General features: G+C 55.1%; 1 protein-coding gene across 12 annotated transcripts in view; it reads right to left on the bottom strand.

Annotated features, from left to right (window-relative positions):
* KMT2D (lysine methyltransferase 2D) overlaps positions 1-25,729 on the bottom strand; it is a 39,986-nt gene that overhangs the window by 7,723 nt on the left and 6,534 nt on the right. For 3 of the 12 annotated variants that reach the window (XM_053921538.1, XM_053921543.1, XM_053921549.2), the window contains 43 exons: positions 25,407-25,569; positions 24,901-25,066; positions 24,688-24,802; positions 24,390-24,547; positions 24,040-24,185; positions 22,495-23,901; positions 21,301-22,406; positions 20,732-20,845; positions 20,277-20,387; positions 19,573-19,677; positions 18,571-18,752; positions 18,227-18,391; positions 18,022-18,131; positions 17,872-17,919; positions 16,994-17,215; positions 16,649-16,768; positions 16,446-16,559; positions 16,097-16,227; positions 15,856-16,003; positions 15,590-15,655; positions 15,305-15,415; positions 14,982-15,119; positions 14,799-14,883; positions 14,312-14,553; positions 14,140-14,213; positions 13,888-13,938; positions 11,956-13,767; positions 11,670-11,852; positions 11,456-11,592; positions 9,409-11,231; positions 7,034-7,157; positions 6,812-6,896; positions 6,640-6,721; positions 6,299-6,531; positions 3,491-6,199; positions 3,214-3,354; positions 2,924-3,091; positions 2,607-2,766; positions 1,645-1,720; positions 1,282-1,457; positions 1,054-1,184; positions 253-385; positions 48-175 (listed from right to left, as the gene is read on the bottom strand). In XM_053921538.1, the coding sequence (XP_053777513.1) occupies positions 48-175; positions 253-385; positions 1,054-1,184; positions 1,282-1,457; positions 1,645-1,720; positions 2,607-2,766; positions 2,924-3,091; positions 3,214-3,354; positions 3,491-6,199; positions 6,299-6,531; positions 6,640-6,721; positions 6,812-6,896; positions 7,034-7,157; positions 9,409-11,231; positions 11,456-11,592; positions 11,670-11,852; positions 11,956-13,767; positions 13,888-13,938; positions 14,140-14,213; positions 14,312-14,553; positions 14,799-14,883; positions 14,982-15,119; positions 15,305-15,415; positions 15,590-15,655; positions 15,856-16,003; positions 16,097-16,227; positions 16,446-16,559; positions 16,649-16,768; positions 16,994-17,215; positions 17,872-17,919; positions 18,022-18,131; positions 18,227-18,391; positions 18,571-18,752; positions 19,573-19,677; positions 20,277-20,387; positions 20,732-20,845; positions 21,301-22,406; positions 22,495-23,901; positions 24,040-24,185; positions 24,390-24,547; positions 24,688-24,802; positions 24,901-25,066; positions 25,407-25,569 (13,899 nt within the window). The remainder of the gene's footprint in view (positions 1-47; positions 176-252; positions 386-1,053; positions 1,185-1,281; positions 1,458-1,644; positions 1,721-2,606; positions 2,767-2,923; positions 3,092-3,213; positions 3,355-3,490; positions 6,200-6,298; positions 6,532-6,639; positions 6,722-6,811; positions 6,897-7,033; positions 7,158-9,408; positions 11,232-11,455; positions 11,593-11,669; positions 11,853-11,955; positions 13,768-13,887; positions 13,939-14,139; positions 14,214-14,311; positions 14,554-14,798; positions 14,884-14,981; positions 15,120-15,304; positions 15,416-15,589; positions 15,656-15,855; positions 16,004-16,096; positions 16,228-16,445; positions 16,560-16,648; positions 16,769-16,993; positions 17,216-17,871; positions 17,920-18,021; positions 18,132-18,226; positions 18,392-18,570; positions 18,753-19,572; positions 19,678-20,276; positions 20,388-20,731; positions 20,846-21,300; positions 22,407-22,494; positions 23,902-24,039; positions 24,186-24,389; positions 24,548-24,687; positions 24,803-24,900; positions 25,067-25,406; positions 25,570-25,729) is intronic. The other 9 variants (XM_053921550.1, XM_053921544.1, XM_053921545.1 and 6 more) reach the window with 9 other exon arrangements.

Here is a 25,729-nt window from a genome sequence, read left to right as displayed (position 1 = left end):
TCTCTGCCCTGCCCAGGGGCATATCCCTTTTTCTCCCCCAAACCCACCTGTTTCAGGAGGTTCAAGATATCTAGCTGGCTCTTGAGAGTATAGCCAGGCAACACTGCATCGAACTGCTTCAGCCAGTCAGGGCCGGCTTCTGGGTTCTTGCTTCCCAGACCCTTCTCCTTCCCACCTGCAGGAAGGAGGGGTTAGAGCCTCTTGCCAGAATCATTCCCCTTAGGTCCCGAGGTGTTCTCCTGCCACACTCACCAGGGCCCTCAGCTTCCCCCTTCTTAGGCTCAATGCCTGCCCGGGCGGGGCTCTCTGGGAACAGCACCTCATAGGAGTTGGGGATCTTCATGCTTAGCAGCTCTGCCACTGCCACCATCACGCCATTCAGGTTCTGCCAGGGCAGGGAAGGGGAGGGGAGAGCCATGTTGGCAGGGTGCGCAGTGAGCACTACCACCAGCTTGGCGGGGACAGGGACACCTGGAACACAACTCCCCGAGTGGCTGGTCAGTCCAGCCCCTGTGCCACCCAGCTCTTCTCATGTGCTTGCTTTATAGTGGCCTTGCCCAAATCGCTGTGAGCATTAAAAGGAGCTCCACAAAAAAGGGCCTGTGGCAACTAAGTTTAGGAAATGATACATACTGTACCCACAACCTGAGAGATCTGTGACATATTAGCAAATTAAAGAAACTGAGGGGTCTGGTGGTAAGGAGCCTTGTTTTGTTTTTTTTCACTGGGATTTCCCATTTTATTTGACAACAAAACACTTCAAATTTAAGAAAAAAACAATTTCACCAAATGTCACGGGGACATGCTGTCTTGTCGAATTATATATTCTCCTTACTTGTTGACTTGTGTCTTTACCACAGGACTGCGAACCCCCTGAAGGCAAGGACTCTTCATACTCCATATACTCTAATCTCACAGCCACTCTCACCCAGGCTTTCACACACAGCACAGCCTCAGTACGCAGTTCTGAATGACTGTGTTTATCCAGACTAGCTGCAGGGACCGCCCTCTGATCAGCATCCACCAGGCCTCTGAGGCATCCCCAGGACACACCTTGGCCGCAGCAGCAGAGACCGTCAGCATGACTGACACCTCACTTCCTTTGCCCTTTTCCCAAGTTGTGGCAGGCAGTTTCCCAGGGGCCTCCAGGTCCAGGGCCCCGTAAGGTTTGGTATCTGGGAAGACTAAACAAGAAAGAGGGACTTGGTGAGGCCCAGCTGCCCCTCTGCCCCAGCTCTGACAACCCGGCCCAGACTGGTGCGTGTTCAGGGAAGCCCCTACCTGGAATGCTGGCCCGAGGAATGATGGGAATGACAGGGGAGAGAGCCCGGTCTTCCTGCTCCCATCGGCCTGAGCCCAACTGAGGGAAACGAGGTGCCTCCTCCCCCAGGATGCTCTCAGGGGATGAAGCCGGCACAATGCTGTCAGGAGAATCACTGTCCTCATCGCTCTCCATCCTGTGGGCCAAAAGTAGACATTTGTTGCTATAGCCCTGCAGACCCCTAAAGCCCCCCGCCCGCCCACCTACAATGTAGAGATAGTAGATATACAGCCTTACTTAAAATTTGCCATTGGCCAAAGGAAAAATGACACAATCTGGCCCATACCCTCATTCCTCATCCCCATTTCCAGCCCAATCCCCACCTGACATCCTCAGTCTGATTGTGAGGGGGTGTAGGCAAGGCGGCCAGCAGGTCTAGACTCTTCACCTCTGAAGCATCTGAGGGGTAGGCAGGGAGAAGAAAAGTCAGGCTGAGGGTGACCAGAGCTGATGGTGTTTGCTCCGCCACATTGCAGGCCTAACTAGTATAAGATCTAGCTTAGCTATCATGACCACTGTCTACACATCCACCCATCTACCAGTTTGGAGCAGATAAACTACATTTAAGCATTTCCAATGTGCCAGGCCCTGGGCTTTAGGTACACTCTATACTATTTTAACAACTCCTGCACTGACTGGTGTGGCTCAGTGGGCTGGGCGCCATTCTGCAAACCGAAAGGTCATCGTTTTGATTCCCGATCAGGGCATATGCCTGGGTTGCGGGCCAGGTCCCCAGTTGAGGGTATGTAAGAAGCAACAGACTGATGTTTCTCTCTTGCACATTGACGTTTCTCCCCTTCTCTTTCTCCTTCCCTCCCCTCTCTCTAAAAATAAATAAAGTCTTTAAAAAAAAAATCTAACAAGTCCATTAGGTGAGTATTACAATACTTATTTTACAGTGAGGAAACTCAGGCTCACACAAGTCAATCAAATTACTGGGCTACAGTAACAAGGTTACATGAACACAGGAACCAGGATTTTTATCGAGATCTGACAGTAGTTCCATACCCACTAATGCTGTCTGTTCATTATAAACAAAAGTTTCATTAACACGTTCCCTCTCGTGCACATCCCTTGCTGCCTTGGCTCTAGATTCCAGATGCCCATTCTTGTCCCCAACAAATCAGTCCTGAAGAGGCCCCTTCTATCTCAGGGACCTGTCGTGGATGGACACATGGCACTATGCAGCCATTTCTATCTCAAACTGTAAGACAGGGCACGATGACGGGCTCGGACCCCAACCATCAATAATCTCCTAGAGAGGCCCACTCTGCTCCTGACTTACCCCTCAGTGTCCCTTCAGTATCTCGGGCAGAGGCAGTATCCTTGGGGTGCTCCCCCAGCTCTTCAGATGGAGTGACGCCATTCACCATCTTCTGCTGCACCGATGGGGGTGGGGTGGGGGGCAGCGACGAGGGTGGTGTCGGCGGGTTACTCAGGTTATTCTGGGGGTGGGGTGGGGTGTTGTGTGCAAGAAGGCATAGGGAGACTGACATAACCTCCTGGCCCCACACTACATCAGCAACTTCCTCAAGTCTTCCACCCCCACCCCCACCTCCCCGAGGGCCTCATTATCCCCAAAAGATATTGTCATTTTCTGACCTTGGTAAGCAGCTGGGAATAGTAGTCAGGGCCAGTGGGCAGCACCCCACTTCCAAAGGCCCCCCTTAGCTGGCACTGCCCATTGATTGGGCAGCCACTGCCAAAGGGAGCAAAGAGGCTAAAATTGGCAGTGATGGTAGGCTCCGTTAGGGGCAGCAGGGACAGCTCCTAGGAGGGGCAAGATGACAAGATTGGAAAACTGCAGCACATACATCTCTATCACTGCACAGCTGGGGGCCAGGGTGCCCCCATCCTGGGTTGGGACCAGGGGACTGGCTCCTGTGGGTCACCTGTTTTAGCTGTTTCAGCAAGGCCTCGCTGGCCCTGACCCCGTCCTCCTTCCGCAGCTTCTTTCGGGAGCTCACCAACCTGTCGCTTGCCTTCTGTACCCGCTTGGGCTTCGGTGTCAAAGGCTTCCTGGCTGCTGTATCCTAAGCCAGATAAAGCCACAGTGAAGACTGCTGTCCTCCTCAGAGCTCTCACCTCTTCTATCTGACCAAGAGCTGCTCACTCTGACCCACATTCCAGGCCCCACTCTACCTGCTCCATGCTAGCTGGAGTACTCACCTCCTTATTGCTCGGGGTACCCTGTAGTTTCTGCTCCAGCCCAGCCAACTTGCTGTCAATGTGCCCGTTGATCTCCGCTCGCAGCCCCTCGGGCCCCCGCCCAGTGCCGAGTTGCACATTCTTTGCCCGTAGAAGCTTCTGCAAGAGCAGATGCCCAGCTTCTGAGCGGGGGCCTGCCAGCAGAAGGTGGTTGCTGGTACCTGGTGCCCCTATTGGTTCCCCGTTGGCCTCCCTCTTCACCACCTGGGTTCCCAGGGCACACGGCTCTTCCCGAGGCTCCTGCTTGATGCTGAGATGGGATGGCTCTGGCACCGCCTGCCCATTCACCTGCTCCAGATGCCCAGGTACCAGGCTGCTGTGCTCCAGCTTCTGGGCTTCTGCTGGGTTGTCTGAGGGATCCCAAGGTCCCAGCCCCTTGCCAAAGAAGGTCTCTGCAAGCTGGGCAGCAGCAGGTGAGACCCTCCCAGGAGGCAGTTCCAAGGGTGGCCCCTGGGGTTTTGGGGTCCCTGGCTGGGTAGGAGGGAGCTGGGCCTCAGAGGGGAGCTGGGAGCTAGGAGATGATAACTGTGAAGAAGGTCTCTTTGGCTCTTGTGGGCTGGATGGTGGAGGTGTGGGATGGACAGGACCGAGGACTGGTCCAGTTGATAAGGCTCCTTGTGGGGCAGGGAGCCGGGGTGGGCCCTGAGGTCGAAGCCCTGCCCCTAACTCCTGGAGGGGACCTGTCTGTGATCCAGAGAAGCCTCCAAGTTGGGGGTGTCGGCCTAGGAGGCCCTGGAGGGAAGAGGGCTGGGTCCCAGGATCCTGATACGGTGGGGTCTGGCGTACTGCCTGACTCTGCTGTAGCTGCCGCTGCATGAGGAGTGCCTGTAGCTGCTGCTGCTGCTGCGGACTCAAGTGCCGCAACTGTGGGTTTTTAGCCAAAACTCCTTGGAGCTGAGCTCGAAGCTGACCCACCGTGGGCATGACTCCAGCCCCAGGAAGGCCCTGCCCAGATTGGGGGACAGATCCTGGTTTGGTAGACTGTGGCCCTGAATTATTTTGCAAGGGCCGCTCTAGTCCAAGGGGCTGTTGGGAGCCCAGAAGGTTCTGAGTCATGGGCCCAGGCTGCTCCCCTAAGGAAACAGAGGATTGGGCCAGCAGGTGTGGCATAGAAGAGGCCTCTGAAGATGATCCACTGTTTGGTTGCCCTTGGTTTCCCACACCTGTTGCGTGGAGTAAGTTAACTTGCTGTTGCTGCTGTCCTGGGAGCCTCAGAGGTGGCTGCAGTGGCACAGAGTTGGGCTGGGGCTGGGGTTGGGGCTGGGGCTGGACAACCAGGAGTTGTGAGTCCCCAGAGAGTGAGGGCTTTACTTCCCCTGGTTCAGCAGCCACTGCCTCAGGTACAGTCCCTATTGCTCCTGGCCCTCCCTGATGTGTGGAGGGCCCTTCAGTGGCCTCTGGAGGAAGAGCAGTCTCTACAATGCTTTGCTCCTTGCCTGGAAGGAGGAGGGCTGGGCCCAGGGCTCCAGGGCTAGAAAAGTGTTGCAGAGGCTTGGCTGGCATTCCAGGACCAACTGTCACCTGCGGCTGCTGTTGCTGAGGAGACAGTAAAGTTCGACTAGGGTTTAAGAGGCCTATCTGCTGCTGCTGCTGTTGCTGCTGCTGTAGCTGTTGCTGCTGCTGTAGCTGTTGCTGCTGCTGCTGTTGTAGCTGTTGCAGATGCTGCTGCTGCTGCTGTTGTAGATGCTGCTGCTGTAGCTGTTGCTGTAGTTGCTGTTGCTGTAAGGCCATTGGCTGACCGCTAAGTTTGGGCTGCCCACTATGTGGCAACAGACCCTGCTGAAGATGAGAAAGCCCTGCCATGGATCCCTGCTGTTGGTGCTGCTGTTGCTGCTGGGCTGTGACCAGCCGGTGTCCCATAGGGCCTTGACTCTGCTGTGCCAGCTGAGGTGAATTTGGCACCCGGGACTGGGTCAGAAGCACCTGTCGGTGAGGGCCCTGGGGGCCCAAAGCTCCAGGGTGCTGTTGTTGCTGCTGCTGCAACACTGCCACCTGGGCAGGGCCCAGCATGCCCTGGGAGCCCTGAGGTGGTTGAGGGGACAACTGCTGGACTAAGAGGCCCTGATGGCTGCTGGAAGGCAGAAGCCCCTGGGGCTTGACACCCAGAGCCTGGTTTGCCTGTACCCCTGCGCCCTGCTGCTGTTGCTGCTGGATGGCCACCTGTCCTAGGAGGTGTTGCTGCTGCTGCTGCTGCTGTTGCAGTTTCTGGGCAAGCTGCATGCGCTGCTGCTGTAGCTGCAGCTGCCTCTCCTGCAAAAGCCTCGCATCGGTTCCCAGGCCACGAAGAGCAAGGTTGCCAGGGAAAAACCCCCCTGAAGGGCCCGCTAGGGCCCCAGCCCCACCAGAATGTTGCTGCTGTTGCTGTTGGGCCAGGGTCGTGTTGAGGAAGGGCCCACCAGGCTGTCCAGGCAGTGCCATGCCCCCTGGGGGCAGGCGAAGACCTGCAGCTTGCCCACTGGGGGGCCCCTGTGGTGGCTGTAGTGCATGGCCAGGGAGCAGCTGACCAGGGAGCTTGGTGAGTAGCCGAGGACTCTGGGAAGGACTAAGGGCCAGCACGGCTGAGTGTTGTTGCTGCTGCTGCTGCTGTTGCTGCTGCTGCTGCTGCTGTTGCTGCTGCTTATTCCGATATTCTGCCATGAGATTCGTGTGCTCCTTCTGCTGCTTCCGGACCTAACAGGCAAGGGTCGGGGATATCAGCCTTGAGCCTGCCCACACATGCCAACCCTCTTCAAGGCCCCTAGTTGCTAGGCTGAAGCCTGCTTTCCCCACCTGATCCAGCTGTTTCTGGATCTTGCTCTGCTGCTCTGTAACAAGCTTGAGCTTCTCAGCATCAGCCTCTGGGAACTCCCGGCCAGCCTTTTTGGCAGTACGCTGCTTGGCACACAGAGCTTTCCGGGACTTGCGGTGCACACCAATCTGCTCCTCTAGCACCTTCAGCTGCATCTGTAGGAGCTGTTGAGTATGGAACAGCCACTCCTCATACTGCCGCTGGTCAGCCTCATCTGGAAAGAAAGCTGGGTGTCAGGACCTACAAATGGTAATCTCAATTCCTCTTCCTTTGCCTGCCCCACGCCACTTTCTTATAGGCTCCACCCCATCCCCATACTCACTGATCACTCCCTGGGCAAAAGTGGGTGGATTGGGACGAGCCTGGGATGGATCACTGGCATTCCGCTCCTGCAATGACAGAGACTGCTAAAGGGTCATTGTTCTATACCAGCCCCTAAGAAGGGTAGCCTGATGGCATGGGACACACGTTTTTACTTCCATCTGACCACTTACCTGGCCACTCCCAGCTGCCACATGGTTCTGCAAATCACTGCTGGTACCCCCTGAGAGCCTCTGGGCTAGCAAGGACACTTGCTGCCTAGAGTTCGCCAAAACAAAGAGGATGTGTTGGTAATGGGGAAAGTTGAAAGGCAAAGAGGTGGAAACATAGGGAAGGAGATCAGGAAGAAGGGAAGGGCTGGGAAAGAAAAGGGCCAACTGCCACCCAAGTCTTACCTGTTCATACCAGGTGCCACTCCAATGCTGCCCTGAGCCATTACCTTCTTGATGCCTTTCAAAGCTACCATCTTGGCCTTGGCAATGGGATCAATGATATCTTCTGCAGCAAATTTGTCCAGATCTGGAGAGGGAAAGACCAAGTGAGCTGGGCATATGGGGGTCAATGCTCCATTCTATGCCTGCTACTCCTTACAACACCTTGACCTCTACAAAGCCAAGCAAAACAATGGCATGGCATGATGGAAAGGCCAGTGGACTAGGAACCAGGCAGCCTGGGTGACTCAGGTCTATTATGCACAGGACATGTAGTCCTGTTTTTACTTGTTCCTAGTAAATATTTGTTAAGCCAATCTACCAATGTTACTTCACCTGCTTGAGCCTGTTTACTCCTCTGTTTGGTAGAGATCATGACTCCCTACACCATGGAGCTGCTGAGATCACATATGACAAGAATGTAGTGCAGCGGACCCTTGAACAACATGGGTTCGAGCCACAGGAGTCCAATTATATGCAGATTTTTTTCAATAACTAAAGAAAATGTACTTTTCTTCTTTATGATTTTCTCAATAACATTTTCTTTGTATGAGTACAGTCCAGAGTATGTGTGAATTGACTGTTTATGTTAACTGGTAAGGCTTCTGGCCAACAGTAGGCTATTAGCAGTTAAGTTTTGGGGGGAATCAAGTCATGAGGTGTGGAACCAAAAATACTCAGAATTTATTTATTAAAAATTGTATATTTATTCTCACATTTAAAAACTTCAGTCACCTTCAAAGTACTCTCCACTTCATGTAATACACCTATTGTGACTTTTTTCCACCGCTCAAAACACTTTTTGAACTCGTCAATTTTGATACACCTTTTAGTGCTTCTGCTGTTTCTTGTTTCACCTCTTCCACATCAGCAAAACGTTTCCCTTTGAGGACTTTTATCAACCAGGAAAACAAAAACCAAAGTTGCTCAAGGAGAGATCGCATGAATAGGGAGGGTGGGGCACAGGGGTCGTGCTGTTTTTGGTCAAAACTGCTGAACACACAGCACGGGTGTGGGCAGGTGCGCTTGTAAATCACCCATCATGAAGTGGGATAAAGCATTTGAAGAGCCTTCAAAAATTATTCACTGAGGCCGAACACAGACTCTCACAACAAGCCCAGCTGGTACACTGATACAGATGGGTTCCTAGAACGCTCACCTAGCTGGGGAAGCCTGGGGCACCTGTCCTCCAAAAAGATAATTCCTTTCTTTGGGGGCCCCTCCTTGTATATGTAGATATGACTACGTGAGTCAGCACCTCTAACCTCACGCTGTTCAAGGATTAACTGTACGTTTTATGACTTAAAAAGCGTTCTTCAAAAGTAGTGTTCTTAGAGCAACTAGTGCAGCCCCAGAACCCAAGACGCAGTCCCTGTGGCAAAGCCCTGGATGCCAGGGCTGTCATGGGTCCGACATGGACCACCTACAGCCCACTCACCTGCCTGTCCAGGACGCTGGGTGAAAAAAGAGAAATAAGCAACCACCAAAAACTTCAATCTTTTTAAAAGCATGCACATTGTATATTGCTCCACCACTCAGAAAACTTAACTGACTGCCCACTTTTTAAAGGACTAACCAAACTCCCTGCCCTGGTCTTTTGAGGCAGTAGAGCAGTTAAGAGGATCAGAGGGCCAGAGTTCAAACTCTTAGCTGTCAGTTGTATGATAGTGGGCAAGTTACTTAACCTCCACACCTCAGTTTCCTTTTCTATAATCAAAGATAATAGTAGTACCTGTTCAGTTAGTTTGTGATCAGATAATGAATGTAAAGCATTCAGCATACTGACTACAAATAGTAATTACTCAAAAAATGACTTTATAATTTGAGGTCATCCTTAATCTGGCCCCCTTTCTTACCTCTCCAGAATTATGGTAGTACCCACTCACTTCCCTCTATACAAAGTCTATTCCAGCCTAACAATTTCACCTACTCTCCAAATATACCCCACTGGCTTTCCTACCAATAAGGTCCCTGTTGTTCCAGGGTCAACTGTACTCAAGTCTTTTCACCTACCTAGAGTGCTTTCTCTTGTACCACGTCTATCCAAGTCCTAATCTTTCAGTCTCATGATAGCTACAAAGCCTTTGCTAATCACGCTTCATGCATTCATCTCATTCATTCACTCAAACATCCAAATGTCTACTACTTGCCAGGCAATGCTCCTCTCATCTTAAAGGCTACAGTGCTTCCACCTACACCACTAGTATGTTAACTAGTCAAACCTTTGTGTCCCATCTCCCTTAACTATGAATTATCTTAGGTCTGCAGCCTTAGTCTCCATTTGCTGGTGACAGAGATCACCCTTGAGTTACTAAACCAGTGCCCCCAGTGGAGGTTACCTGTATCTGGGAAGAAGCTGTTAGCCAGCTGCTGCTGCATCACCAACTGCTGGGGTTTCATGCACATGGAGGGTGGCATGGTACCCACAGGCTTCTGTGCCAGCACTGGCTGTGGGCCCTGCTGGGGAACCAAGCCTGCCTGCCCTCCATGCTGCCCACTTAGCATATGCCCTTGGCTGGACACCATGGCCATGGGTGGAGCCAGGCGCTGCTGAAGGGCATGAGCTGGTGGCTGGGTGGGCACCAGTGGTTGGGCCAAGCCTGGTTGTCGGGAGCCTCCAAGTCCCAGGGCAAGCTGTTGCTGGGGCCCAGCCAAACTGGAAGAGCCCTCATGTGGCAAAGACATGGCCCCGGCAGGGCCTGGTGTGGACAGTAGAGAGTGCTGCTGTTGTTGCTGCTGCTGCTGGGCAGGTTGCAGCTGTGCTGAAAGCTGCTGCTTCTTCTGCAGCTCCTTCTTCTCATGCTCCAACAGGTCCTCAATGAGCAGGGGTAACTCACTGGCTACCAGTGAGCTCTCCATCTTGTCCAGCTCATCCCCAGATGCTGCATGTCCACTGGGCAAGGTCAGGGCCCCACTCTCTATCTCAAACTTTTCCAGCAGGGAGGACCCCCCTGGGCCACTCAGTGGGCTAGGGGTCAGCAGGTGAGCTGGTGGTCCTCCTGTGGCTCCAAAGGGGCTCTTTTCAGCTGTGTGCCCACTGCTGGAAAAGTGCCCTGTGCCCATCCGTGTGTCCCGGCTGCCCATCACACTCTGCCCTGGCTTCAGCTCTACCTTGGGGGTGGTGATGGTGAACTGGCAAGGGGAAGGGTGGCGCCCACTCTCCTCCACCTTGGGCTTCACCTCAGGGAGCACTGGTGCCAGACGGGGCTCAGAAGCATCAGCAGCAGGCGGAGGGCGCTCCTCTGGGCCCAGGACCCCTGGCTCCACCCCCTGCAACAGGGCCTCCCGCTCAGCCTTTTCATTGGCTGACTCCACCAGCCTCAGGTGCTCATTGAAGATGTCCTTTTTGTCCCCGGTGTCCAACTCTGGGTCAGTATAGGCCAGGAGGTCAAACTCATCCCCATTGAGCAGGTCATCCAGGTGGGGATCGTTGGTTTCCAGGTTTTCCAGGGTGCCCAGCTCATCATCTCCCTTGGCCACATCCACACCCAGGCCCAGGTGAGCAAGCTCCTCGTCATCCTCTAGGGCCTTGTGGGCATCAAAGTCATCATCCAGCTCAGGTTCCTCACAGGGTAACTTCCCAGCTTCCAAGGCCAGAGGAAGGGGGCGGCCAAGCTCAGTGCTTGAGGGGGGCCGGCTGACAAGCTCCAAGCCAGTGGGCAGGGTAGGAGCCTTGGTGTGGGATGCTGGATGGAGGCTATTGTTCAGTTCAGTAGGGGCTGAGGGTTTCTGTGGGGGAAGGCCCGATATCGCCAGACCACGAAGCCCTTCAGGAGCCAGTCGGTGGGAGTCCTCACTTACAGGGTAAAAACGGGGTCTCTGAGGGGGGCCCTGACCAGGATATGGAGCCCCCCCAGGTCCTAGTCCTTTCTGTACATTGTGCCGCAACTCAATGAACTGGGCAGGGCCAGCTGGACCAGGCACTGGCTCACCAGGGCCAGGCAGGCGGGTGGGAAGTCCCGCCAAGGGGGAACCTAGGGCTTGGCGGCCAAGTTCGGGGCCAGGAGTTGATGGAAAGCGAGTAGACATGGCAAGTCTCATGGAGTTTGCTGCTGTTGCTTGCTGCTGCTGCTGCCACAGGTGTTGCTGCTGCTGCTGTAAGGGCAGGGACCCAGGATAGGGTGCTCGCTGATAGAAGGCTTGGGAGCCTCCCACCAGTTGCCTGGAAAAATATGCAGTAGTCAGTAAGATGACATCAAGGTAAAGAAGATCTAGAACATGGGCCTAGGGCAGTAGGAAAGGGTAGAATTAATGTGGCAAAGGGGAAGGAATGGAAAAAAAGAGTAAGCGAGACAGAAGGATTACACAGATGGGTTTATCAGAGTACACAAACGTGGTGAAGTCTGTTCCCTTGGTTTACCCCCAGGGGACCCCCTGGAGCCTCACCGGCTATTCACATCCATAGAGGAAGGGGTGGCTGGAGGAGGTGGCCGGGAGAGTCGGTCATCACTGGGGAAAGCCCCTGGCCCTAGGATGGGGCCACCCAGCTTGCTTGGGGGTAGCCCTACAAGGCTGCTCTTATCCTAGGAGAGAAAGAGGTAGATGAAGATGGGGCCACCTTCAGTATCCTGGGCCCATCACACGTTGCCACCCTACCTACCTGGGTCCCAGTGAAGGGGGTCTGGCCTCGACTCAGCTGCTCAAAGGCAGGGCTGCTGGGCTCAGCACCCCAGCTGCCCGGGGCCCCCACTGCTCCTGCAGCTGCTGCAGCTGTTTCCTTCTCCTGCCGCAGGGTGTTGCGCTGGATCTGTTGCCGAATCAGCAGCTCCCGTAGTCGCTGGCGCTGTGCAGAGAACAGAAGAGGACTAAGTCTGTCCCATTCCAATTAAAGGGAGAGCATAGGGACCGCAGGGATATGGGGGCTCAGCTCCACAATGTCAACTCACCTGCCGTTGCTTCTCCAGCTCTGTCTGACTAAGGCTGGAGATGCCTGGGTCCTGGGTACCTGGAAGTTCAGGTGCCGCCAAAGAGCTGGCCATTCCAGCCCCTGGGTCTTCTCGCTTATCGACTGGAGAAGTGATGCCAATTCGCTGTGAGGCTCCGTGGGGTGGGTAGGAGAGGGATCCATCGGGTGCGGGTGGTGGTAGAACTGATGGGGGGCGTAGCGGGGACAGCCCATAGCCCTCTCCTGTGGACCCGGTGCTGGGTCCCAGGGGGCTACCCGATGGGTGGAAGTTTCCTGTGGCTACTGAGTAGTTTGTGCTTTGAGGCTTGCCCAAAGTAGGGCTGGGCCCAAAATGGCTGTTGATCCCGTGGGGTGGAGGGAGACCAGGCTGAGGGACAGAGGGCTTTAGGGAAGGTTCCCCTACTGCCTGAGGGAAAGTAAAACGCATGGGAGAGGGAGTGCCCACAAATGCACCCGTCCCAGGGGACCGGGCGAAATTGGGGGGCTGCCCACTTGGGACCTTGGCATGGAGCTCACCTGCCGGCCCTGAGGGCAGGGCTGCTGGGAAGCCCCCAGCCCCCAGTGGAGTGTGGGCTAAAGGCCCAGACTTAAAGGCAACTTCAGGGGGCTGGGGTCGGGGTGGCTTATGGAGTGGGGCAAAAGGGTCACGGGACTGAGGGCGAGAGGGCGGGCGGGAATAAGGGTCAGGGGACTGGAAGCGAGGAGTCACAGGGGATGGGCAGAAAGCCTCAGCAGACAAAGGACGGGGTGTCAATGGGGACTGGGAGCTGGACTGGGACTGGGGACTGGCGGGCACTCGGGAGAAAGGGTCGGAGGGCAATGATCGAGGGGGTAGGGCACAGCAGCTCTCAGAGGGTGGGGGTTGAGGCCGAGGGGTCAATGGGGGTTGAGCATAAGGGTCAGGGTAGGAGCCAGGGCGGAAGATATCCGAGTGGCTAGGGGGAGAAGGGGCCAAAGCCTGTGCAGGGGATGGCTCCTGGGGCCTTAGGCCCAAGCCCGGGCTCTGGGGCTCTACCTGAGATGCCCGAGGGGTGAGGGGGGCTTTGAAGACATCAGGTGCCTTTAACTCCAGGCTGCCCAGGTGGGGGCCTGAGGAGGGTGAGTCAACAAAGCCCAGATTTGGGGGCCCATAGCTAGGAGAGGATGCCCCAAGCTCTTCCTTCTTTACCTCCAGGGCTTTCCGAGATTCCCCAAAAGGTGGGGGTGACAGCAGGGGCTCGGAAGCCTTGCCACTCCCTACCCCAGGGCTCTCAGGCACAGCCAGGTTGTCCAGTGAGGGGCAACGGGGTTTGAGAAAGGGATCAGGTGTCGAGGGCTGGTGTCGGGGAGTGCTGGGAGGGGTGGTATGGAATTCCCCTGGCTGGCCAGTCCCAGGACGAGATGAGGCACCCAGCGTTGGGGGCTGCGTGGGGGCCCCAGTTGGACTAGGAAAGGGAGGATAGGTGGGTGGTGCCGTGGGGAAGCGGGGCTCCAGAGTGTAGGCAGGGGCCAGTCCAAAGGGGTCCTGCGAAGGCACTTGGGCAGGCACCTGGGGTGGAAGCTTGAGGAAGAGCTCACCGGGCGAGTCGGGGCCGGGCACCGTGCCCGCCGGCGGCTTCAGGAACCCATCCGCAGAGGTAGACAAGCCGGCGGGGGTAGTGGGGCTGCCAATGAAAATGGTGGGGGCCGCAGCAGGGGGCGGACTGCCCAGTGCCCCTGGCTGGGGGGGAATGCGGAGATGTAGGGCCGGTCGGTCAGTCTTACGGGCCATGTCGCCCACCTTGGTCTGTTTGCTGATCTGGCTCTCCGCCTGCTACGGGAGGAGACCAGGCACAGAGCAGTCAGACTGCTGTGCACAGGCCCTACACCCCACCCTCAAAGAGGCCGCCCACCACGGGGCATCAGCAGTGCAGCCTGGTGGGGCCCCACTCACCTTTTGCACCTTGTTGATGCGGTGAGCTGCCCGGTTATCTTTGGCCTTTTGCTGAAGGATAGAAGACAAAGCCTCAGGACTAGTCTCGTGCCCAGCTCCCATCCTCCATGTCACTCACACTCCCTACCCAAAAGCTGATCCCTTCTGGCCCAGCTGCTTCAGGAGTGGGGAAGGGAAAGAACTGAAGTGAATTTCCCCAAAACACGCTCCCCCCTCAGTTCCCATGCTGACCCAGGTTTCCTTCTGTCTCACCAGGTAAGGGGCTTTGTCAGCAGCTGGAACTTTTCTCCAGAGCTTCATTATTTGTTTGCAACGGCTAGACCAGTCTGGAAGGCAGAGGGATTGCGTTAGGACACTTGGCAGGTGTCCCCTGCACCCACCATGTTACCGGTTGCTGTCTCTCATGCCCCTGTCCCACAGGTACCTGGGTAATCTTGTTTGAGATTGGGAAAGTTAATGTTGGCATAGAGCACAGGCGAGATGGTGGAGAGTTGGCCCAACTCCTCGTCCTTCTCCCAGCGCTGAAGACTCCGCTGGTTATAGGAGAGCCCATCGCCCTCACCCTCCGTGGTGGGTGTAGTAGGGGTGGAGGGCGTAGTGCCCCCTGAGCCTGTCCAGGGGCTGTCTGGTTCACCAGGTTCTGGGCTAAAGAAGCCCCCGCGCTCCCTGGGGCGCAGGGGCAAAGAGTCACAGGGGGCAGAGATGCCACATCCCACCCCAAACTGCCCAGAAGAGCCAGACCAGTGCCCTACCCCAACAGAGGAGGGCCACCAACAAGGAGGCGGAGAGGAGCAGGCAGACGTATTGCTACAGCAGCACCCAGGAGTCTAAGGTTCCCTCCCTTGGCGTGGGCCCAACTGGAGGGAAGGGACAATGGGGATAGCCCACAAAGGTTAAGCACAGATACCAACCTAGAATCCAAGAATGGGGACTGGCAGAGGCCCGGGTAGGAGTCCATTGGGCTGCTGGAGGGGAGATTGCCCAAAGGGAGTCCACCTATAAGAGGCATAGGATCAGAGAAAGGGAGCAGGTGGCCCATCCTGGGGGCAAGCCTGGCCATACCTGCCCACCAGTCTTCAAACCACCCATATCACCTTGAAGAAAGGGCCTCTGCAGCGGTGTACGGCTGCCGTCTAGGCCAGGGGTTCCACAACCCAGATGCTGCTCTCGTTCAGAACCCAGAACATCCTTAAAGAGCTGCTGCAAGTCCTTGGATTCCATCTTGGGCAGCTCTGTGGGGGATTGATGGAGGATGATGCTTAGGCAGACTGGGGATTTGAAAGAGCACCTACAAACAATCATGGCCAGGGATGGTGCCCAGAACTCCCCACTGTATAGATGAGAGTCCCACACGCAGGACCTTCTCCTTCTCCCACAGAGGACCATTATAAATGAAAAGTGCAGGTCACAGCCTCACCTTCTGTGGGAATCCTGTCTAAGTCAGAGCTAAGCATCCCTTCTCCCGGGGTGCTTGGTTTATCGGGGTCACTGGGCACTGGGGATGCCTTTACGCCCCCATCCTCAGGACCTGCAGTGGCCAAGAGAAACTCATGAATCAAGGCCAGCATGGAGGTACCACACTGACCAAACCAAACCATAGCATGGAATAGTTTCCAGTCTCCAACCCTGATGGTGCTCAGGGGCAGAACAGGATGACAGAGGGAAAACCAAGCTAGGACCAAGTCCCCCCAACAGCCCTCACCTGGTGTATCCGCCTTGCCTTCAGGGCCACGGGATTCTTCATCTGCAACCTCTGCACCATCATCTCCTACAAGCAATAGTTGCCACTCCAATCAGAAATGCCCTACATCTGACATTCAGAATGGGTCCCTAGCTCAACAGGCCAGGGCCCTTGGCCTACCCGCCATTCCTGGAGACCAGCTCACTTCCCACCAAATTCCCTTACCAGCTCCTAAGCACAGAGAAAAGTTGGGTCCCTTTAGACCACCTCCCCCCGACATGACTGACCTTTCTGTAAGGTGGGGAGCTCCTTCCTATCTGAGCCTCCATCCCCCTTGACTTTTGGGGTTCCTAGTGCAAAGCTTGGACGGCCCACTCCAACTGCAAAAAGGGCTTTCCGGCTCAGATCGAGCAGCTCCTTCCCAAAGAAGGCCTCCTGTGAGAAAAGGCAGGGAGAAATAGGCTTCTTCATGTCTTGCAAGGCAGACAGCCCCACCACGTCCCACACCCTGCAGAGCCTAAGGCCCACCTGCAGGTAAGCAGGAAACATATCTTCTAGTTTGCTCTTCTTGCGCCCTCGCCTCTGCTGCTTCTTCTTCTCATCCACATCAGCTAAGCTCTGGTCTATAGAGCCCTCTGCCGGCAGGTCAGCAGGCATCACTAGGGACAGAATGGGAGGTATTGGCTTCTCTGGGGACACTGAGCACGTTGCTCCCAACTTGGCCTAAGGATGTTTTTCTGCCTACTCTCTTCCCCAATACCAACTGGGCCCACCACCCTCTTAGCCCTTGGAGTGAGCCATCCCCCCAGGCCTCCCTGGCACTGCCCTGTAGGTACTGTGATCCCCACCTTCTCCCAGGCCCCGCTGGAGCCCTCACCCGTCTCACCCTCGTCGGGCTGCCCATCCCCACTCAACACCTCCGCCTGTGCAGCAGGCCCCTTTTTCACACGTGTGTGGGATTTCCGCTGTCGCACCATGAAACCACCAATGCCTACGAGGAGGCAGAGCTGAGGCTGAGAAGCCGTTGGGGACTGGGTGAACCAACCCCTCCCCACCCCACTGCCCATCCCAGGGCCTCACCTGGCCTATAGGGTTTGCGTTTGCGTTTTTTGCTCTCCTCGGTCTCCTCCTTGCCAGGCTCCACGTCAGGGCTGACGGGGCCCTCCAGTTTAATTTCACACTCCATGTGCTCCACACCAGCTGCATATTCAAACAGAGCCAAGAGATGGAGGCAGAGCACAGGCATGGGCCCTTTTAATTTTGTTGTCCTGCCACCCGAGAATAGAGAGCCTTGCCAGGGCCATCTGAACAAGACCAACAGTGGTTCAGAGTGACTTGGAGTGGCAATGCTGCTCCCATCCAACATCTAGCTCTCACAGGCATGCTCCCACTACTCTGTCACTGCCTGAGATTCTCCAGCCTAACCTTCACCCTTGAGCAGCTCATCGGTGTCCAGGTCTCCATCCTTCTTGTCATCAGGGCCAAGGGCATCTGAGGGCTCAGAACCTTCCAGCCCAGGCTCGCCTGGGAGGCCAAGCCGTCCTCGCCGCTGGCGCCGCTTGTGTAGGGGTGACATGGTAAGGTTACGCAGGACAGCCATGCCAGTTTCTGTCAGCCACACACCCTCGAAGCGAAAGTACTGGGGTTCTGTGCAAACGGGAAGAGCATGTGACCCCAGGGAAACCAGAACTACAAGTTTCAGCCTAAGTGCCCAGCTGGGACAAAAGCAGTGAGAAAGAGACAGACCAAAGTCCAGCCTTGGGCTTGAGGGGTGGAGAAGACAGGCCACCACTGGGGGCTAGCTAAGGGCCCAATTCTCCATCAATGACCCAGGGGGATTAGGAGGCTGCTGCCGCAGAAGCATGAAGAATGACTTTGCTCATGATTAACCCTAGGTTCACTAAATACATTCTCTAACTGTCTGGGGCTAGGAGTGCCCTTATGTGCTGAATGCCAGCACAGAGAGTCCCAGATGCCACAAGCAATGCCTACATCATAATGGAAAAGGAGACAGCCCCAGCCCCTTCACTGGAGAAACAGAGCAGGCCCTGTGCTCTCTGGGGATGACATCCTGGCAGTACAGAGACCGTACTTCCTGGTGGAAGAAACTCTGCTTGGGAAACTTGAGGCCTTGGTTGTAGTCATAACTTTGCCACTAACCTACTGGCTGACCTTGGGCAGGCTACTGAATCTCCCTGGCTCTGAAGTTTCCTCCTCTTCAAATGAGATAAAGTTAGGGGGTTGGAGGTAGACTAGACAGTAAGCTCTCCTCTGGCTTTGGCACTCAGAATTCTGTGACTCACCTGGCTCTTTCACCTTCATGGGCACCAACTCTGGAGGTGCAACAGGCGCTGTGGTGAGAAGGACAAACCGAGGCAGTTTGAGGCCCTGTCTCTAAGGAAGGACACCCCAGCCCTGACTCCTGCTCCCCATCCCCAGCACCTGGCACTCACCAGCAGGCTTTACCACATAAGGCTGGCAGGAGACACAGTCAAAGCCCTCATCAGCTGCCTGCTCCACATCATCCTCCGTGAAGAGGCTCTCGCAGCCGGCATGCATCCACCTGGGAGAAGGCACACGTGATGAGACAAACCCAGACAATGCAAAGCTGAAAACAAGGGAAGAGGAAGCCAAACAAGGGGAAAGGGGCACCCTCACCGTTCGCAATGGCGGCACTGGATCAGTAGGTCCTCTTCTACATATGGGGCATGACAGACAGGGCAGGTCACCAGGCTGGCACAAGGCCCGCAGTGTGTGTAACTATTTTGCCATTCACAGTGGAAGCCAGGGGAGGCGGCCCCACACTGCATACACGACACACACCTGGTGGGAGGAGAAAGACAGGCCCTCAGCCCCTAACCTATCCAAAGCATCCAGAGGTGCTCGCTAAGAACCATGCAACCGGATGGCCTTCTAAATCCAGCCTCTGTCACACACTCAACATCACATCCACTCTGACATCTCAGGCCCAGGGCCCCTCTGAAGATCCTGGGTCTCCTTACCACTTGCACTTCCAGCCGCCCTTGGGCACGGTGAGTAGTGGGGGGTCCAGGCAGTACGTGTGGTAGCTAATGTCACAGTCATCACAGAGCAGCAGGCGTGAGGGGTCTGAGGCCTGGCCGCACACCTCACACACGATGCACTCCACACAACGCCAGCCCTTTAACAGCATCACCTTGGTGATCTGGTGCAGAGGATGACAACTTTTCAGGATGTGAAGCAAAAGGAAGGGCAGACTTATATGAGTGGGGCTGGAGGACCCAGGCTAGACCTCCATTTGAGCAGAGAGAGGCTGCGCAGAGCACCCTCACCCCCAAAATACAGGATGAGGCAAAAGTAGGGTTATAGTTGTGAGTACATGAAAGTTTATTCTCGTATTATTTGATTATTGTACTGTTTTCCATACAAACAGCTCTAAACCTACTTTTGCCACGCCCTGCAGTGACTCTACAGTTAGGCTCCCAGGGATCTCTGCCACTCAGAAAACAGCCTCGCCTGGTCACTGCCTCATTACGAAAATGGAATGGCAATCTTTTACTAGTCATGTCCCCAGCAAGCTCATGGAGATTAGGTTGTATTTCTCCCCATTTCTCTTGAACATTTAAAACCTGCTTCTGCTGCAAGTTAGGGAATGTTAGCATTGGACAAGTTCTAAGTTAACAATAATGAAAACACCAAACCAACTGATCATGCTTAGGTCAAAAACACTGCCTTCTCTTTGTAGACCTTTGCTTATGATTTTCCTTTTACATTTTATCTCCACTCTATGGTGTTTTCTACCAGTAAAGTTCTCAAAGTTTGTATGATGGACTGAGTTATACCAGCAGATCATGGTCTACCACCAAGAAACTATAAAGACCACCACCATTTCCAAAGTGTTCTTCCCCAAGATGAGTCTGATGAATGACTTCCATCACCAATGGCCCCTTTGAGTAGTGTGGGGCTTAAAATAAAAAGCAAATGTCCCCATTCCACAGCCCGGGCCTCTAGGGCTGTGAACTCACCTTGCTGTTGACACAGTATGGGTGATAGCACTGCGAACACTGGGAACAGGCAAGGAGGTGGCCCTCAGCTCCCCGGCCAAAGCTACCACATACCACACACATGTCCTGGGGAAATATACAGAAACTCCAATGTCCATCTAGGTCTCCTCATTGCACTCAGTCCTGACAACTGACCACAACTCTAATCTGAGGGAAGAAGTCAGGGAACCGAAGGCAGGGATCGCACTGCGAGCCATCACAGGACCCTGCCCCTTCCCAGCATGCCTTGCTCATCTGATCAGGTACTGTGAACTGAAACCGGCTGGTGTGGGTTAAGTTAAGAAGTGAAAAGAGTAGACGGGTAAAGATGGGTCAGGCTGAGAGAGTAACATATGTGCCAGTGTTCTACCAGCTTTGAGATTATTCAGGTAAGCACATACATAAGCTCCCCAGACTATAAGCTTCAACAGGGCAGAAACCATTCCTGCCTTTTCACTGCTGTATCCCTAGCTCCTAAGTCGGTACCAAACTCAGAGACACTCAAGACAAATTTGATGAATGAACAAATGAACAATGTGATTCTGATTCACTGTTTTCCAATTAGCTGGGTAGAGAAGGAGATCCTTGGTTTTCTGCATCTGCTTTACCCACCTAAACACATACACCCAATGTCAGTCTGCCTGGTCTCACTAATAAGGACGGACTACACTCGTCACATATGGTACCTGCATTAGGACAAACTTGTCTGTATTGGAGAAGAGAACCACAGTATTTTGCATGGTGTCGTCATCATCGTCTTCTTCCTCCTTGCTGGGAGAGCTATCGATATCAGCAACCTTATAGGCAGAGAGTTATACAAAGTGAGGCAGCTAAATATGCCCCAACTAAGCTGCCTTCCTCTTTGGTGTTGGGGGGAAGGAGGTGTGAACCCCTGGCTAAATGAAGGCCAGGAGCCAGACTAAGAAGCAGAAGAACACCCCAGCTCCCAAACTGGGCCTCAGCCCGACATCAGAGATTTCAGAGAAGCCTGAGAGCCAAGTGGACAGAAGGAGCAGAGTCAGATAGGCCCTAGGCTAGTAGGCAGGCAGGTGAGCGTGCAGGGGACTGACAGCAGTAAAGGGTGTTTAATCTTGAAGGGACCAGCTGAAGCATGTTTGGGGAATGGGAGGCCTCTCCTTACTACCAGAGTCTCAACGGAGGAAGTGGTTGATTTTAGCCGGGCCCGTCCTCTCCCACGTCCTCCATGTGCTCCTCCACGTGGCCGGCGTCTTCCTGGGAAACTACTGCTGCGACCCTGAATTAGGGAAGTGGATGATTACAGGGATAAGTAGAGGGTTAGTGTGTTAGCTTCACAGGCTTGGAGGGAAGAGAAGAGACTAATGGACAGAGCATGACAAGTAATAAAGGCCAGGAGTCCCAGGGAGGACAGAGGAAAAGCTAGCTCTCAGAAAGCAACAGGCAGGAAGATCTTCTTCCCAGAAAAAGTGGCCAAGTGGTACAAAGACAAAAAACACTGGCGTTAAAGACCTGAGTTTCTAGTCCTTATTCTATCACTGAGTAACCACGAAGCTAAGCAAGTCACTTCCCACTCTATATATCAATAGTCTCCATAATAAAGTAAGAGGATGGACTAGAGGATCTCTGAGTCCAGAATTCAATAAGCCAAATGGGAAGGTACTAGTGACACAGAACTGTACCTCTGATGTTAGCATGAAGTCGACCACATCCAGTGACTAAATAGCCCCTTACCTGTTTAATGCGGGAACGAGCTGGGGAGCTGCGCCGCCTCCCCTTGTCCCCCTCAGCTTTGCTTCCACCGACAGCTGTCCCAGTATCACACAACAGCGAGTCATCAGTCTCCGGCAGAGAGTCAGTACAGAGCCGAAGGGAGCCTTCATCTCGAGCTGGACTAACATCTGTAGACACCCCCAACTCCATAGATAAGGAGCCACCCCCCTCTGGGTCAGGAGAGCCCAGCATGGGCTCTGAACCAGGGAAACTGGCACTGGCATCGCCCTGGCTCAGATTGGAGATCTCATTAACGATGTCAGATTTGATGAGAGCAGGTGGGGTAGGGGCTACTGGTGCACGTGGCTCCTCTTGCTCTTCACAGGGCGAGCCCTGCCCTGTCTGCTTGCATTCTGGGCCATAGACCTCCATAGGGGTCACAGGAGCCAGCTCCTCGGGGTCCAGGAGCACAGGGGAACCCTTAGGTTCACTAGCCAAACTGCCAGGGGTCTGCCCAGCCTCTGGCTGGGAATCAGGAGTGTCAGTCCCATCCAGAGGGGCTGTGTCTTCCCCTAGGCCAGAAAAGTCATCCAGGGCTGGGGCAGGGCTGGGTGCAGGGCAGGAAAGGTTCTCCATGGGAGAGGGGAGAGGACTAGTAGGGCTGGGCTCCAAGGCTGGGCACTCAGGTTCGGAGACTTTCTCAGTCTCCATCTCAGGTGGCTCAGCCTCCTCTGAGACCTCCACTGCCTTCTCCATGGGACTCAGTGGGGAGGGAAGGGACAGTGGCAGAGCAGGAGAGCACTGGGAAGGAGGGGAGTTCTGGGAAGGCAGGGAATGCTGGAGGAGTGGAGAACACCGAGAGGGAAGGGGCTCCATCAGGATGGGAGAGGCCAGCCCCATTGGGGAGCCTGGAGATGGGGGAAGGATCATAGGGGGCACAGGCTCAGGGTCAGTGCAGTTAGCTTCTGGTGGAGGGCTAATGGGTGTCTCTAGGATGGGGGCAGCCAATGGCGACTCAGGGTCACTGTCCCCTTTGGCACCAAAGGGGTACTCTAACCCCCCCAAAGGAGAGAGGGCCGGTGGAGCCACAGCTGTGATGATGGGTGAGAGCGGAGGAGGAAGAGGATCTGGAAGGAAAGAGAAAAAGGGAGGCTCTTAGATGTGCCATAAAAATTAGGACTGCCCCAGAATAAGAGGATACTAACATCCCCTTACCTGGTGGCATCAGCTGAGGTGACAAAGATGGCTCCCCAGATGGGGACAACGGCAGCTCCTCAGGCAGAAGGGACAGAGGTGGTTCCCCAGGCTCAGACAGGGCTGGCTCTCCAAGCAAGGGGGATAAGGGTGGTTCCCCAGATGGGAGGAACAAGGGCAATTCCTCACGTACAGAGCACGGGCCTGGCTCCTCAAGGGGCTCTTCAGGTCGAGGGGACAGGTGTGGTTCCTCAGGCTGGTGGGACAGGTGTAGCTCCTCAGGCTGGGGGTTCAGGCATGGTTCCTCAGGCACCGGAGATGGTTGTGGCTCCTCAGACATGGGAGACAGGTGTGGTTCCTCAGGCTGGGGGGACAGGTGCAGCTCCTCAGGTGCAGGTGATAGGCACAGCTCCTCAGGCTGGGGCGACAGAAGCAGTTCCTCTGGTGCAGGAGACAGGCGCGGTTCCTCTGGCCGGGGGGACACACACGGCTCCTCGGGTGCAGGGGGCAGGCATGGCTCCTCAGGTGCAGGGGGCAGGTGCGGCTCCTCAGGCAGTGGTGACAGGGGGGACTCCTCCAGTGGTATAGACACAAGCAAGTCCTCCGGTGGTGGGGAAGCAGGTGAGTCTTCAGGTGGTGGGGATGTGGGTGAATCCTCAGGTGGTGGGGATAGGCGTGAAGCCTCAGGTGGAGGGGATGTGGGAGACTCCTCAGGTGGTGGGGACAGGGGAGATTCCTCAGGCGGAGGGGACAAGCGTGACAACTCAGGCAGGAGGGATAGGCGTGATACCTCAGGTGGGGGGGACATAGGTGAGTCTTCAGGTGGTGGGGACATGGGTGAGTCCTCAGGTGGTGGGGAAAGGCGTGATGCCTCAGGTGGTGGGGAGAGGGGAGACTCCTCTGGTGGAGGGGACAGAGGTGATTCTTCAAATGGTGGGAACAGACGCGATGCCTCAGGTGGTGGAGACATGGGTGACTCTTCAGGTGGAGGGGACATGGGTGACTCCTCAGGTGGTGGAGATAGGCGAGATGCTTCAGGTGGTGGAGAAGTGGGCAATTCCTCAGGTGGGGGTGACAGGGGAGACTCCTCAAATGGTGGGGACAGGGGTGATGCTTCAGGTGGTGGGGATAGGGGTGTCTCAAGTGGAGGAGATGGGGGTGACTCCTCTGGTGGAGAAAAGGGCGACTCCTCCAGTGGAGAAAAAGGTGATGATGATTCAGGTGGGGGAGACAGAGGAGACTCCTCAGGCGGTGGAGAGAGGGGTGATTCCTCAGGCGGCGGGGACAGACGCGATGCCTCAGGCGGTGGGGATGTGGGTGATTCCTCAGGTGGTGGGGACAGGGGTGACTCCTCCGGTGGGGGCAGCAGTGGCATCTCCTCATTTAGGGGGGCCTCCAACTGGGGCTCAAGTTGGGCCCCTGCTCTCCCTGCAGACATAACGTACTATGCTCCTACCTAGCTCAACTCCACTCCATAGAAAGTGTAGGGTCTGGGGCAGAGCAGAAACTGTCTCTTGCCACAGAACACAAGGGGATTACTTTCAGGAACCCTCAAACCCTACTCACCTAGTGGTTTGGCTTCACATTGCAGGGGCCCCGGTTCCTTGGGTTGCATAGAGGTCACGTGCCCACCCTTTGGCTGCCCTTGGCATGCAACGTACAGAGCATCGGGCTCATCAGTGGGGGGATCACCAGGCTCTGGGGGTGAGAATCTGCAGAGGGTACAGGGGAGCACGCACCGTGGCTCTCATCAGCTATCAACTCCTAGAGAGTGCACTGGGACTAGGCATGAATGCTATGGATTGTACTGCCCACCTCAGGGCTCCCCTCTTAAGGCAGCCTGCTTTAACATGGCCCCTGACAATCTCAGCACTTCCGATCCCACAGCCCAATCTCTTCCGGTCCATACTACTTACCTGCAACAGACAGCAGGATGCTGCTCAGCAACAGAACTGATAGGCTGTCCTCCCTGGGCTTTGTGACAGCGGTAACAGAGTGAGTAATTCTCAAACCACTCAGAGTTAGGATTCAGCTCTGCTGAGCCTGCCCCACAGGCCCGGCATACCCGGCATGCCTAAAAGAGGGGAGAAGGCAAAACGGGCATTGGTCAGACAGCAGAGACTGGAGGGAAGCATGGGACTTGTCACAACAGGGAAACTCCAGATGTTGTAGGAGGTAGAATTAGAAGAATAAGGCAGAGTCAAGGACCCTCACCTTGCACTTCCAAGAGTGAGCAGGCAGTTCCTCCATAGGTGGCTTTAGGCAGAAGGTATGGTATCCTTTGTCACATGTCTCGCAGACCAACATCTTAGAGTCATTCCCAGGTTTCCTGCAGAGACAGGGCATATAAAAGGGCCCTCCCTCCCCTTGTTTTTAATCCTAAACTGTGCTTTGTCCAAGACTTCCCTCCTGCCCTCCCATTCTTACCTGCAGGCTTGGCACACTTTGCATTCAGGGCACTGCCAGCCAGCACGCTTGCGGGCAGTCAGAGCAGTGTCCAGGCAAGCCCCATGATAGTGATGCCCACAGCTGGTACAGAAGAACAGGTCACACAATTCCCCTGGCCCCTCGCATACTGCACAACGAGCTTCCTCTGCCATCAGAAGGGACAGAGAACACAGGTCAGCTATGGATTCCCTGTAGGACTCAGCACAGTGCTGTCCACGTAACAGGCATTCCATGAACTAAAATGAACAAATAAATAGTTACTAAGTGTCTGCCTAATATATGCTAGGCATTCATTGTTCTAGGCACTGCAGACACCATGCTAACAAGACAGGCAAAGCCCCTGCACTCTCAAAGTTCACGCCTATTTTAGTGAGCCCGACAGACAGTACAAAATTATAGACTTTGACAAGTGCTCTGCAGAGTACAAATCCCCAGGCATACTTGGCCCCTCGTCTGCCCAATGTCCAAAGGGCAGGACTTCTCACCCAGATGTGTGGCACCCTCGCTGTGCTCCGGGCATAGCAGCTGCAGTGTTTTCATGGATAAGAAGGAACCGCTGGCAGTCGCACAGGGGAAGTGGTAAAGCCGTGGACATTCAGGCGAGCGGCAAGGGATGGAGGCACCAAGCCTGGTGCAGTGGGAGCAGCGCTGCCGGGGTGGAGACAAAGCCTCAATGCCAGCCAGCTCACCCCAGAGCAACAGGTCAGCCACTAGATCTGCCCCAGTATGTCCACTATCCTTCTCATTCTACCCTGACTCTTGGAACCCCACCAGCCCTGCACAACCTGCCCTTTGCCTGTGCAACCCC

The sequence above is a fragment of the Desmodus rotundus genome, chromosome 3 (assembly GCF_022682495.2).
Source record: "Desmodus rotundus isolate HL8 chromosome 3, HLdesRot8A.1, whole genome shotgun sequence".
Taxonomy (NCBI): domain Eukaryota; kingdom Metazoa; phylum Chordata; class Mammalia; order Chiroptera; family Phyllostomidae; genus Desmodus; species Desmodus rotundus.
This window is presented reverse-complemented; position numbering and strand designations above follow the sequence as displayed.